Below are 12,621 nucleotides of genomic sequence, written 5' to 3' on the forward strand. Positions count from 1 at the left end.
CTCAGCGTAGCTAGCACGCGACACACTTTTGCGCCGGCAGATGCGCATCGAAGGCTTCCCTACAGGCAGCAAAGATGTGTGCATAACGAGATGGTCCCTGCGACCGAGCTCACGCCCGAACAAATTCTCGCGAAAACGCCGGCCGACGAGTCTGCGCACGTCCTGGCCAAGAACCTGCCCTTGATATGCAGTGGGTGCGGGGCACTCAGCCAAACGGCTGAGCCTGGACAGGCTGGTTACTACGATCTGAAAAGGAGGGCGGTACGAGAGTATGTCATCATGGAGGAAGAGAAGGCTGGGAGGGAAGCGCAAGAGGAGGACGCGGTTGTTGAAGCGGCACTGCAGAATCTGGGCGAGGAGAAGCTCAAGGAGCTGGGACTTGATCCTCGCTCTTTGCGCTATGGGGAGGAATTGGAGTCGAACAGGCCCGGTATGTGTCGCTTGGAAGCTTGAGATGGACACATGCTAACGCAACGTAGTCAAAGGACCGACGTCTTGGAGAGTGCCGCTCTGCGACCGATGCCATAGGCTCGTCCACCACCACGAGGGCGAACCCATCTACCACCCGAGCATAGACTCCCTACGCGAGACGATCGAAGAGTCGCCGTTCAAGAAGAACTACATCTACCACATCATCGATGCCGCCGACTTTCCCATGTCGTTCATCCCGAAGCTGCACATGCTCCTCGACGCCAACCTCAAGCATCGCAACCGTAGAAACAAGGCGGGCCGGTACTACAGGGATCGCATGTTCAACATAGACTTTGTCATTACCCGGTCGGATCTGCTCGCGCCACAGGCGGAGATGGTGGACAGGATGATACCGTACATGCGCGAGGTGCTGCGCCGCTCCTTGGGCAAGTTCGGAAAGCTCGTCACCCTCGGTAACGTGAGCTGTGTCAGCGCGAAGAGGGGATGGTGGACCAAGCCGCTCAAGGACAAGATTTATAAACGCGGCGGGGCTGGGTGGATGGTTGGTAAGGTCAATGTCGGGAAAAGCCAGCTGTTCGATGCTGTGTTTCCTAAGGGTACCACCGCCGACATCTCCCTGAAAACACCGATCAACATTTCCCTCTTCGCGAAAGAGGAGGACGGTCCGAATGAGCGCTACGTGACGGAAGATGTGGAAGACGACATGCGCCTGGACGAGACGTCCATGTTGCCGCCCGTTCGGCCAGAGACCAACTACCCCGAGATGCCTACGGTTTCAACTCTCCCTGGTACTACGGCATCTCCCATCCGTATACCCTTCGGCAACGGAAAAGGCGAGCTGATTGATCTTCCTGGTGTTGCTCGTTCGAACTTGGAGAACTACGTGAAGCCTGAACACAGGTCGTCCCTGGTCATGGAGTCAAGAATCAAGCCGCAGCAGCATAGCCTAAACACTAAACAGTCTCTCATCCTCGGCGGCGGTCTGATTCGCATCACCCCGAAGACTCCCGGTCTGGTCTTCCTTGCATACAACTTCACACCTCTCCCGGAACACAAGACCTCCACCGAAAAGGCCATCGAGTTCCAAGCGGAGACGCGAGAGGCGCCCCTCAAGGTGGAAAAGCTCACAATCCAAGGAACCGGCGAGACAATCAAGCTTGCCGGAACCTTCAAGCTCAACCATGATGTGACCAAGGAGCGCTCTGGCCCTCTGACTCGCAAGGAGGTTGGCAACATGAAGGTCGAGGACCTCCCGTGGCGTGTCCTGGCCACCGACATCCTCATCGAAGGCTGCGGCTGGATCGAGATCGTGGCACAGGTGCGGACGAGGCACTTGTTCGACGGGATGTCCTCCTTCCCCGAGCAATCAGAGCCGGAGTCTCTGGAGGAGACTGAACCCGAACCTGAACCTGAGGCCGTTGATCCGTTTCTCAAGATGGAGCAGGCGGCAGAGCAGCATGCTGTGTCAAAGGAAAAGCCCAAGACCGCCGCCGAGCCCGAAGAGCCGGAGCCGAATTGGCCCGTCGTCGAGGTCTATTCCCCCGAGGGCAAGTTCATTGGCGAGCGTCTTCCCATGAACGCGTGGCTGATCAACAAGCCGCCCAAGAAGGACATCAAGGCCCGTCCTCGTAAGAGTATGAAGGGTGCGAAGAAGGCGGCGAAGCAGGCCAAGAGGGCTGCTGCTGCGTCGTAGCGCTGTGTATTTGTAGCATATTCTGTACATCATCACTCCATGTACATTATCGAAGACATGAATAATGAAAGTTGATTGTATGATTGACGTGTTTGTTGGAAATGGGATGTGTGACCAAGTGACGAGAATAGAGACCATATGGGTCATAGATAGTTTGGCCGTGCCGGCATAGGAAACACAGGCGACTACATCGACTGTCTGATATCAGCAAATCTCACCATGACATCAACTGCTCTCGAAATCAGCGATTGTGTTTCCGAAATTCATTTGGCCTGCTTTCAATCCCAATGACGAATAAAAGCAACTGCTAACATACCGGCCCGGACCGTTGACACCCCCGGTTCCGGAAGTTGACGACCCGGCGTGCCATCGGGCGGCTGGACCGGGTGTACCTCCGATGTGGGGCTCCTGAATGACGTGGGGTACCATGGACTTTCAGCTGCATGCCAGAAAAATAACAAAAAAGCATCCCACCTTCTTTCGCAGGCCAATGTTCTAGAGCCTCCCCCCAACACCAATTACAAACCACGACGACCCCTGAATATCTTCGATCCTCCTCACCGCGACAGATCCACGCAGCTTTTGACTCTCGGGCACGAAACCGCAGCTACACTACGACTCAGTGCTGCAGCGCACTCTGCCATTCGACAAATTTCCGCGGGGTAATCTGGCTAAGGATTTATTGGTGCGGAACGCCTCAATTAACGGTACACGACCAACCACACACACCGACTTCTCTTTCTGTCACCACACAGCGAACATGGCGGCCGTGCAAGATCCTCAACAGCGCTCGACTCCTGGCCCGTCGCAAACGCAGACGGAGACGACGAATACCCAGAGCCGGACTGGTACGCAGGCGATCTTGCGACTAAGAGGTGCGCATGCGCCCTCCAGGCCGTCGGTGAGGTGGGCGGAGGACGTTGTCGACAACGAGGGTCTTGGACGCAAGAGTTCAAAAGGTAAGCCTGCGCGGCCTTTCTCTGCGCAATCCCAATCGCTGATAGTTTGAAAATAGTATGCTGTATCTACCACCGTCCCAAAGGTGTCGACGAATCTAGCGATGAGTCGTCTTCCGATTCCTCTTCAGACTCAGATTCCGACTCTGACGGCGGTGGCAGGAGGAGGGTACCTTCGGCCGACCACAAGGGCAAGGGGAAGAGTAACAAGAAGAAGAATCACGACTGTGACGATCATGATGGCCATAGCCATGGCAGGAAATCTGATCGCGACGGCAAACAGAAGAGAAGGCCGAGTCCCAACGCGTATGAGAGGGTGCCGAAGCCGCCCAAGCCCAGAGACGAGGCGGGCGAGGGAAGCAAGGAGCCGCAGTCAAAGGCTTGACTGAAGTGTTCATGATTACACTATTTTGCATGCATTAGTTGGCGTTGGGTTGGTTCTTATGACTTACAGGCACACCGCCCCTGGTGAGGGCGAGCGAGATTAAGAGGATACGCTAGAAGTATTCACGTAGAGGCTTCTGAGTCTACCTAGTACACGAAGTTGAGGTGGTTTACAAGGGTTCCCGCCAACATACGGGTGTAGCTTCATGAAAGATCCTATGACCTCCTGTTCCGTCTGATCGCAAATAGGCACATGGCATTATTCATGCTGGTCGCAAGGGCGACGGGCGCTGTCAGGCTATCCCCGCAGCATGGCCGGCGGCGGCCGTGGGGAAAATCGCATCCCACTTCGTCCACTGAGATAGGTACCTTTATCGATAAGCTCACTGACCCCGCGACCCTTAAACCTCCCACAACCCCTCCAGTTGAAGCTGTCCGGACGAACTCATCCTTCTTCAAGTCGTAGTATACCCAACTTTCCGCATCTCTCTTGTCTTCTGTACCATCCAATTGCACCCAACATGTCTCACACGCACTCCCACGACGGCCCTGCCGGTCACTCCCACTCCCACGACGGAGGCTTCAATGCCCAGGAGCACGGCCACTCCCATGAGATCCTCGACGGTCCTGGAAGCTACCTTGGTCGCGAAATGCCCATTGTCGAGGGCAGAACCTGGGCCGACAGAGCTTTCACCATCGGCATTGGAGGGTAAGTCAAGCTGCGCAGCTTGGGTGATTCTGGAGCTTGAAAACCGCTCAGCACCTTTCCGTTCCTGGAAATAATGATGGGACTCCTCTCCAGCCATCCACACCAATGAGCTGTTCCATTGAAATGTACAAGAGCTCGCGCGTGCTAACCAAGCTCCAGACCCGTCGGCTCCGGCAAGACTGCCCTGATGCTCGCCCTCTGCAACGCCCTCCGCGAAAAGTATAACATCGCCGCCGTCACAAACGACATCTTCACCCGCGAGGACGCCGAGTTCCTCACCCGCCACAAGGCCCTTCCCGCCCCGCGCATCCGCGCCATCGAGACCGGCGGCTGCCCTCACGCCGCCGTGCGCGAGGACATCTCTGCCAACCTCGCCGCCCTTGAGGACCTGCACCGCGAGTTCGATACCGATCTGCTGCTGATCGAGTCCGGAGGCGACAACCTGGCGGCTAATTACTCGCGCGAGCTAGCGGACTACATCATCTACGTTATCGATGTGTCTGGAGGCGACAAGATCCCCCGCAAGGGCGGCCCGGGTATCACCCAGAGTGATCTGCTGATTGTGAACAAGACGGACCTGGCGGAGATTGTCGGTGCGGACCTTGGTGTCATGGAGAGGGACGCGCGCAAGATGCGCGAGGGAGGCCCAACTGTGTTCGCGCAAGTGAAGAAGAACGTTGGCGTTGATCACATTGTCAACCTCATCATCAGCGCGTGGAAGGCTGCCGGAGCGGAGGAGCAGCGTAAGTCGGTTGGTGGACCCAGGCCGACGGAGGGACTGGACACTCTCAATGCGTAAAAAGGGGGGGGACAAGGAGCGTGGAAAGTTGATCATTCATTCGGCCTGTCGAAAGGGGGTGAAAAGTAATATGAACCTTGAACTCCGGCATTGGCATCAGGCTTGTATCTACAGCCGACGTTACTGCTAATATCTATATTTTTCCCGGAGCCTTTTTTGATATATCCATGTCATGAGCTTTTTTTTAATTTGTTCCTTCATTCCATCATCACATCACCCTCCTCGGACTGGCCAGCACCAGCCTCGAGAAGAGGTCCCTCAATGGGAATAGCGTTACGAGGCCACACACGCTTGTAAAGACTGACACCGATGGAGTCCTGCGGGTTGATGCGGCCATCGAACGTCGCCTTGAAGTATCCGTGGGTGCCAAGGGGCTCCTTGACGAAACCGCTGCGGCCGCGCTTCGTCCACAGCGGCAAAGCCTTGAACCACTCAACGTCCTCACGGTTGAAGAACATATAGCGGATCGTGACGATCTTCTTGTGGATGTGATACGGATGACCGGTGAGAATGACACGCTTGGCAATGACGCGGTTCGTCGAAGGCGGCAGAGCGGTACCCGTGGCGATGAGGGTGAGTCCGATGGTCGACTCGTTCTCCGCCTCTTCCGAGCCCTCGGCCACAGGCTCGGAGCGCTTGAAGAAGAGCACTGGCACGGCACCCCATGTGATGGGACCCATGAATGTGGCAACGGCGGACTGGCCTGGGTGAAGATACCGGCAGAACTTGTGCACGTCGTTGGGGGTGTTGCCCGGCTGGGAGAAGACGGGCTTGACAGTGAAGCGGCGAGGTCCGCACTGCACAATGAGCTCCTCCTTGGCCTTGATGGAGCGGTGGTAGTCGGCGCTGAGGTTGATGAGGTAGTTGACAGCCGTCTTCTTCTGCTCGTGGCGCAGGAGAGAGAAGAGAGTAACTGGCCGGCTTGGGTCGTAGGACTTCTCGAATGTCGTCGGAACGCCCCTGAGGTGAACGCGGACGCGCGTACCAGGAGCAACACCACCAACGAGAGCCTCGCGGGTGGTGCGGGAGCGGGAAGCCTGGTAGTCGGGGATCCGGAGCAGCTTGCGCCATTCTTCCGGCTCGAAAGCCTTGTCCTCGTCCTGAACCCACTCACTCGTGCGCAGGGACTTGAGACCTCTGTATCTTTGGAGACGCTCACGAGCGAGCACGTTGGGGTGCAGCTCGATCTCGTCGGGGAACTCCTTGTCTTCTTCGACTTCATCGCTCTTCCTGGCACGGTAGGCCGCCAGGCCCTTGGCGTCCTCCTCCTCATCAGGCTCGATGAACATTTCTGACTTGCCGCCGTATTCTGAGGGGGCAGCCTCGGTGGGCTCCTTTGGCGCGTAGCCCTCGAAGCCGTCTTCAGGGCGGGCTTCATCCTCCTCGCTGTTCTCATCCTGCATCTCGAAATCCTCCATGTCCGATCCATCGTCGGACACGTCGTCACCGAGGTACCACGCCGCTTGGTAGTTGGACGTTCCCTTGGGAACTCTGGTCTTTAGCCTGTTATTCTCCTCTCCATCGTCGTCGGAGAAGTAGTGGTGGTCGTCAAGCAACACGCCCTTCTTGATCGTGGGAGGTTCGTTGTCCTCCATCTCATCATCATCCATCACAGCGTCGGGCGCCAGCTCAGCCAGGTCATCCTGGTCTTCATCGGGGGTATCAAGAACTTTCTCCGCCTCCTCTTCCTCCACCGCCATTTCGCCCTTCTTAGTCTGCTTCGGCAAAGGCGCAGAAGTGATCTTTTCGATCTGGAATGTGCCGTAGTCGCCAAGCTGGATCAAACGGTTGGCCTTCAGGCCTCTTCCTCTCACGATACCAGTAACAACGGTCGAGTCAAGGCCCGAGTTGGGGAACTTGATCTCCTCGGCCAATAGCCAACTCCTGTCCTCGCGCCACCTGACGCCCTTCGGTGTGGTGTTGCAGAGAGAGCGCATGAGGTTGGAGCATTCTTGCCTGTTCTCCAGGCTGTAAAGCTTCTCCTGCTCAGGGTGAAAGTGGGTGATGTATGACTTGAGAGAGGCGAGAGTCGACGTCTTCTGCTTCGCCGGCTCAATCTTGTCCAAGCCGTAGACAACGGTGAAGAGCGTTGACAGACCCTGGCTCTCCAGACCACGCAGCATCAGCTCACCGAGGTCGTCCACCTCGACATCAGCCGAGAGCATGACAACCACGAAGTCGGCGACCCGAGTGGCGTCCAGAACAGCATTCAGGTCGCGCTTGAGGGGGATATACTGCAACTTCTGCTTGAAGCGGTCGACCGGAACTCGGAACGGCGTCTCCAACACCTCGACCTCGATGTCCAGACTGCTGTTCAATTGCTTGATGGCGGTCGCGGCGTTGCCGTCCTTGCACAGGGGCACAACAGCGACAGTCCTGGGGGCTCCATCTTTTCCGGCAAAAATCGACGTCTCCTCCAAATGCTCCTTGCGCTTCGCGATCTGGCGCTGCTTGGCCTGGTTTCTTCGGTCGAACTTGGACATGACTTGCTGGTGGGGTGTCTTTCGCTGGCCGCGCTCGCCTCCGAGTCTGCCTGTAGAGGGACAGTCAGTTTCTTATATGTTCTTGCGACAAAACACACCACTCGAGCGCTCCGAAGTTTTGTGCGGGGAGAAATATTGGGGATTGGCAAACCTTTGGCGGCGTCCCTCAGCGCACCCTTGGATGCATGCTTGCCTGACTTGAAGGACTTGTTGACTTGCTTGGTGGTTGGTCGATGAGAGTGACTCACCGAGGCAGACATGTTGCCGTCGCCTCCAGCCTTGAATCGAAAAGGTAATGAAGCCAGTTTGGGCGCAAGTTGCTCGCACGACGACTGAGAAAATCGGTGTGACAGCACTTAAAGCGACCCGGAGTTTGGACTCGAATTTCGGTTTTGCGCCTGTGATGGCGGGGTTGTTCAAAAAATTCCAGTGCACTTGTGTGCTATCGATAAGCCCCATTTAAAAATGTCTGCGCCAATTGGGTGCCGTCACCGACAGTGGAATGTCAGTGCGAGGAAAGAGTTCCGATAAGATAAAGAAATTTTGCTGGACCGCCCGGTACAGGGTGCAAAAGTTGCTGCTGCTGATCTCTCAATTCCGGGTCTCGCGTTTTTTATCACCCCCGTGACGGCATCTGCACGAGACACGCGCATCCGACCACGACGGCGTCGCCCAACATGGAGATCGACAGCGCAGAAACGAAGACGATATCTCGGAACAACACACACGACAATGGCGCCGTCCAGGTGAAGCAGCGTACGGCCCTCGTCCCGCGAGAGGAACGCGAGAAGCGCGAGAAGCTCGAGAGGATCCGCCGGCAGAGGGAGGCGAACAAGGCGTACGGCCGCGGCAAGAGCGTGAATGTTAAGAACATCAAGGACAAGAAGCTGCGCACCAACCTGTCGCGACTCGAGAACAAGTACCGCGATGCCGCCAACAAGGCCAAGGATGCCGAGATCCTGCTCGAGAACACCGGCGGGTTCCTCGAGGCCGAGACGGAGCTTGAGAGGACGTACAAGGTTCGCCAGGACGACATTAGCGAAGGAGTTGCTGTTTTGACGGCCCAGAAGCGCTTTGAGCTGAAGCTTGAGGAACTTGGGCCGTATCTGGGCGAGTACACTCGCAACGGAAGGGAGCTGCTGCTGGCTGGTCGCAAGGGTCACGTCGCGACGTTCGACTGGAGGGAAGGCAAGCTGGGTTGTGAGATCCAGCTTGGTGAGACGATTAGGGATGTGCGATGGCTTCACAACAACCAGTTCTTCGCTGCTGCGCAGAAGAAGTATACCTACATCTACGACAGGAATGGTGTCGAGATCCACTGCTTGAGGAAACATACGGAGGTCACGCATATGGAATTCCTTCCCTACCACTTCCTCCTCGGTACAGTAGTAAGTACAGCTGACGACTTGTTTCTCTGGACCTTGCTAATTGTCATAGGCGGCGACTGGCTGGCTCAAGTACCAGGACGTTTCCACCGGCAACATCGTCGCCGAGTATCCCACCAAACTCGGCCCTCCGACATCGTTGACCCAGAACCCTTGGAACGCCGTTCTCCATGTCGGTCATCAGAACGGTACGGTCACTTTGTGGTCGCCCAACCAGTCAGAGCCTCTCGTCAAGCTGCTGGCTCACAGAGGCCCTGTGAGGTCAATGGCCATCGACAGGGAAGGTCGCTACATGGTCTCGACCGGTCAGGACTGCAAGATGGCCGTCTGGGATATCAGAATGTTCAAGGAGGTGAACAGCTACTTCACAAGGCAACCCGCGTCATCGGTGGCCATTTCCGACACCGGTCTTACGGCTGTTGGCTGGGGAACCCAAACCAGCATCTGGAAGGATCTTTTCAACAAGAACGAGCTCGTCCAGCAGAAGGTGCAGAGCCCCTATATGGCGTGGGGTGGCGAGGGCAAGCGCATGGAGCGGGTGAGGTGGTGCCCGTTCGAGGATGTTCTCGGCATGGGTCACGATGAGGGTTTCTCGTCCATCATCGTCCCTGGCGCCGGAGAGGCCAACTTCGACGCCCTGGAGGTCAACCCATTCGAGACCGCCAAGCAGAGACAGGAGGCCGAAGTCAAGGGCCTGCTGAACAAGCTCCAGCCCGAGATGATTGCCCTGGATCCCAACTACATTGGCAACATCGACCTGAGGTCGGAGAAGCAGCGTCGGGAGGAGAAGGACTTGGACTCCAAGCCCCTGTCAATCGAAGAGGAGATCCGCAAGAGGGCGAGAGGCAAGGGCGGCGCTTTGAGCAAGTACCTGAGGAAGCAGCGCAAGAAGAACGTCTTCGACGAGAAGAGAATGAAGGTGGATGCGATCTGGGAGGAGCGACAGAAGGCGAGAGAAAGGAAGCACCAGGAGGTCGAGGCGGATCTAGGCCCGGCGCTGTCGAGATTTGCGCGCAAGGAATAATGGGCGGTCTATGTAAAAGTGAAAAGTTGGACCGGGAGTTGGTTGCATGTAAGAGGCGTTTAGGCATTTGCTCCCTTAGTGAACATGAATACCCGACAGTGGGACGATTTATTGTACCGAACACGCTCAAGATTGACTGGCAGTGATGAGTTCTTCGTGATTGAAACGTTCACCAAATTGGACTTTTTAATCATCGATGAGATAGCTAATGCCCACATGCCATGTGAAATACAATCAAGCCCATCGCCAACTTTTGTATACCGTACGCCATTACGCTCATTTCATGTATGTTCCCTGAAGTCTATGTTTCGTGCCAAGTCTTGATATCCCTATACGGATTCCTTCCATTTTCGTTTACAGCAGCTTAAGGTGGCTGGTGACCTGGTCGACAAGGCTCTTCGGCGCAGGACCGACGCCGAGCACGGTCAAGCTACCGGCCTCGATCTGCGTGCGGCCTGCGTCGGCAATGACCTCGGCGGTGATGCCCAAGCTGCGCGCCTTGCCCATGAGCTCGAGCATCTCGTTCTGGTCCTTAATCTGGACAGCAATCTTGGCCTGGCCGAGGCGCTCCCAGCGGGAAAGGATCTTGGCGGCAGCAGAAGATGGGTCGCGAGTGGCGGCCTTCGAGAGGGACTTGTAGCATGCGAGGGTCGCGTGGGAGGCTTGCGCCGCCATCTTGCCTGTAGGAACAATGGTTTGTAAGCTTCGAGATACAAGCAGGGGTCTTGCTCTTTGGGGAGGAACGTACCCTTGGTCATTCCCAGATCCGTCCTGACAACAAGCACAAGCTTGCACTCCTCGTTCGAATCAGCAAGCGGTGCCTTCTCCGGGTTCGGCTTCTTGGCCTTCTTCTCAGCAGTGTTGCGCTGGCGCAGACCATCACGGACGTCGGCGGCCTCGGCATTGGACCAGTTAGGCGCGTGATCGAGGATGGTATCGTCCTCGTCGATATCAGATTCCTCGCTCTCGATGGGATCCTCCTTGTTGGCGCGAGCTTCGGCGCGCAGCTCAGGGGAGATGAGGTAGCCGCGGATCGTGTAGACACCGAGCATGAAGCCTGAAAGGAAGGCAACGAGGGTTGTCGTGATGACGGCAGCGCTCTGCCCCGTGGTGGCGTCGTGGATGGCCATTGTTGGCGTTCTTGGTTTTCTCGAGATGGGGGAGCGACGCTGGGAGACGACGACGACGACGATGGGAGACGGGACGCTGGGAGATAACGGCGCTGGGAGACGGCGGAAAGTTGGGATGAACTTGAGCTTTTTTTGTGGGCAGATGCACTTGGAGATGCTGCTGCAGTGAACAGCGCTGTGCCTGGCCGGATGACGCACGTCAGGGGCTTGCCTGCTGCCCCGTGTGTGGCTGAAACCCCCCTGGACTACCTGGACAGCTGCCAGGGAGCCCTTCAGCGGTTGTCTCCACCGTTGAATCTCTGGCCGTGCGAGGGAGGGGTCATGGTGGGGGTTGATTCGGAGATCTGAGCTACTGCAAGTCGTAATCTTGGATGAAGACTTGGCTCTATCCATCTCCCGCTTACACATGTACGAGGCGGTCTGTCTAGACTGCGATATTTGGGTGTACCGGCGGTTACATTCACTTGGTAGGTCTTACTATTTATCTGCCAAGAGCCTTATTGTCTCTTTTCATAAGAAACCGCTTGCTTCCTCTGTCAGCAAGTCTACTGTCCGTCGTCGTTAGTATGTACACATGTCGCGTGACATAGGGAAGATAGGCGGCAAAAGATAGACAGTCTCTTCTAAATAAGTCTACGTCAGAGTGCCTTGGCTAACCGTTATCAAGATTCTCGTATCAGATAGATCCTTCACGATGAGCGAGGGCAATAACGTGGTAATAGGCCTCAGCGGCTGCTCTTCAAGCGGCAAGACGACGCTAGCTCGCTTGCTGCGAGATATTTTCCCCAACACCTTTATCCTCCACGAAGATGACTTTTACAAGCCGGAGTCTGAGTAAGTAAAATCTGATGTCTGATATCGTTATCTGACTGACATAATCCGGTAGGCTCCCCACGAAGAATGGGCTCCTCGACTGGGACTGCCCTGAGGCCATCTCAGTGCCTGACATGAATAAGGCCCTTACTCATATCCGTGAAAATGGGACATTTCCAGTGAGTTGCGATAAGAGTTGTGGCTCTCAAGTATACTTACGGTTTGAATAGCCTTTCGTAGACTCCAAGGAGGACCAAAACTCTGTCGGAAAGTGCCCAGTCTCTGATGAAAAGATTGCTGCCATGAAAGCAAGGGTCAGCCGTTGGCTGGAACCAGGCCAGCCCGGACACGCCATCTTCACCGAGGGCAAGTTGAGAGTTTGCCTTTTCGACGGCTTCCTTCTGTACTGCAAGGAAATGGAGACTACGATGAGCCTTATCGACATCAAGCTATTTCTTCTGGTCAGCCGAGCCAAGGCACAACAACGGCGCGAGGCCCGCGATGGCTATGTCACTCTGGAAGGTTTCTGGAAGGACCCGCCTGGTTATGTTGACAAGATTGTTTGGCCTAATTATGTTGAAGCGCACCAGTGGTTGTTTGAAGAGGGCAATGTGGAGGGTAGGCTGAACGAGAAGGTTTTGCAAGAAAAGGATATCAAGGCCCAGCTCGGTAAGGGTCTAGATATCGACATGGAGACGACTTTGGAATGGACCATCGAGATCATCATTACAGAACTCGAGCGGAGGGCGACAGAGAAGGCCGAGTAATAAAGTTTTACTGCTCATATACTTATTCCCGACTATGTACAGGGGT

General features: G+C 56.0%; 7 protein-coding genes across 7 annotated transcripts; 5 read left to right on the forward strand and 2 right to left on the reverse strand.

Annotated features, from left to right (window-relative positions):
* Positions 1 to 90: 90 nt before the first annotated feature.
* Positions 91 to 2,125, forward strand: CGCA056_v003005 (Genetic interactor of prohibitins 3; the record flags this gene model as incomplete). The annotated part of the gene is made up of 2 exons (XM_037318262.1): positions 91 to 430; positions 480 to 2,125. 2 exons carry the CDS (start codon positions 91 to 93, stop codon positions 2,123 to 2,125), a joined length of 1,986 nt encoding a protein of 661 aa, XP_037182880.1.
* A 760-nt stretch (positions 2,126 to 2,885) lies between these two features.
* YPI1 (Type 1 phosphatases regulator YPI1) lies at positions 2,886 to 3,466 on the forward strand (the record flags this gene model as incomplete). The annotated part of the gene is made up of 2 exons (XM_037318263.1): positions 2,886 to 3,084; positions 3,141 to 3,466. 2 exons carry the CDS (start codon positions 2,886 to 2,888, stop codon positions 3,464 to 3,466), a joined length of 525 nt encoding a protein of 174 aa, XP_037182877.1.
* A 520-nt stretch (positions 3,467 to 3,986) lies between these two features.
* On the forward strand, positions 3,987 to 4,973 carry CGCA056_v003007 (putative urease accessory protein ureG-like; the record flags this gene model as incomplete). The annotated part of the gene is made up of 2 exons (XM_037318264.1): positions 3,987 to 4,174; positions 4,334 to 4,973. 2 exons carry the CDS (start codon positions 3,987 to 3,989, stop codon positions 4,971 to 4,973), a joined length of 828 nt encoding a protein of 275 aa, XP_037182878.1.
* Positions 4,974 to 5,170: 197 nt separating this feature from the next.
* On the reverse strand, positions 5,171 to 7,716 carry tsr1 (Ribosome biogenesis protein tsr1; the record flags this gene model as incomplete). The annotated part of the gene is made up of 2 exons (XM_037318265.1): positions 5,171 to 7,506; positions 7,608 to 7,716. The coding sequence occupies 2 exons, from the start codon at positions 7,714 to 7,716 to the stop codon at positions 5,171 to 5,173; spliced, it is 2,445 nt and encodes an 814-aa protein (XP_037182881.1).
* Positions 7,717 to 8,133: 417 nt separating this feature from the next.
* Positions 8,134 to 9,865, forward strand: utp7 (putative U3 small nucleolar RNA-associated protein 7; the record flags this gene model as incomplete). Its single annotated transcript, XM_037318266.1, has 2 exons — positions 8,134 to 8,844; positions 8,894 to 9,865. 2 exons carry the CDS (start codon positions 8,134 to 8,136, stop codon positions 9,863 to 9,865), a joined length of 1,683 nt encoding a protein of 560 aa, XP_037182882.1.
* Positions 9,866 to 10,219: 354 nt separating this feature from the next.
* On the reverse strand, positions 10,220 to 10,995 carry CGCA056_v003010 (Peptidyl-tRNA hydrolase 2; the record flags this gene model as incomplete). The annotated part of the gene is made up of 2 exons (XM_037318267.1): positions 10,220 to 10,545; positions 10,614 to 10,995. 2 exons carry the CDS (start codon positions 10,993 to 10,995, stop codon positions 10,220 to 10,222), a joined length of 708 nt encoding a protein of 235 aa, XP_037183795.1.
* A 694-nt stretch (positions 10,996 to 11,689) lies between these two features.
* nrk1 (Nicotinamide riboside kinase) lies at positions 11,690 to 12,575 on the forward strand (the record flags this gene model as incomplete). The annotated part of the gene is made up of 3 exons (XM_037318268.1): positions 11,690 to 11,829; positions 11,882 to 11,987; positions 12,039 to 12,575. 3 exons carry the CDS (start codon positions 11,690 to 11,692, stop codon positions 12,573 to 12,575), a joined length of 783 nt encoding a protein of 260 aa, XP_037183794.1.
* Positions 12,576 to 12,621: the final 46 nt, after the last annotated feature.

Source organism: Colletotrichum aenigma, assembly GCF_013390185.1.
Source record: "Colletotrichum aenigma strain Cg56 chromosome Unknown KSG_Cg56_contig02, whole genome shotgun sequence".
Classification (NCBI taxonomy): Eukaryota; Fungi; Ascomycota; class Sordariomycetes; order Glomerellales; family Glomerellaceae; genus Colletotrichum; species Colletotrichum aenigma.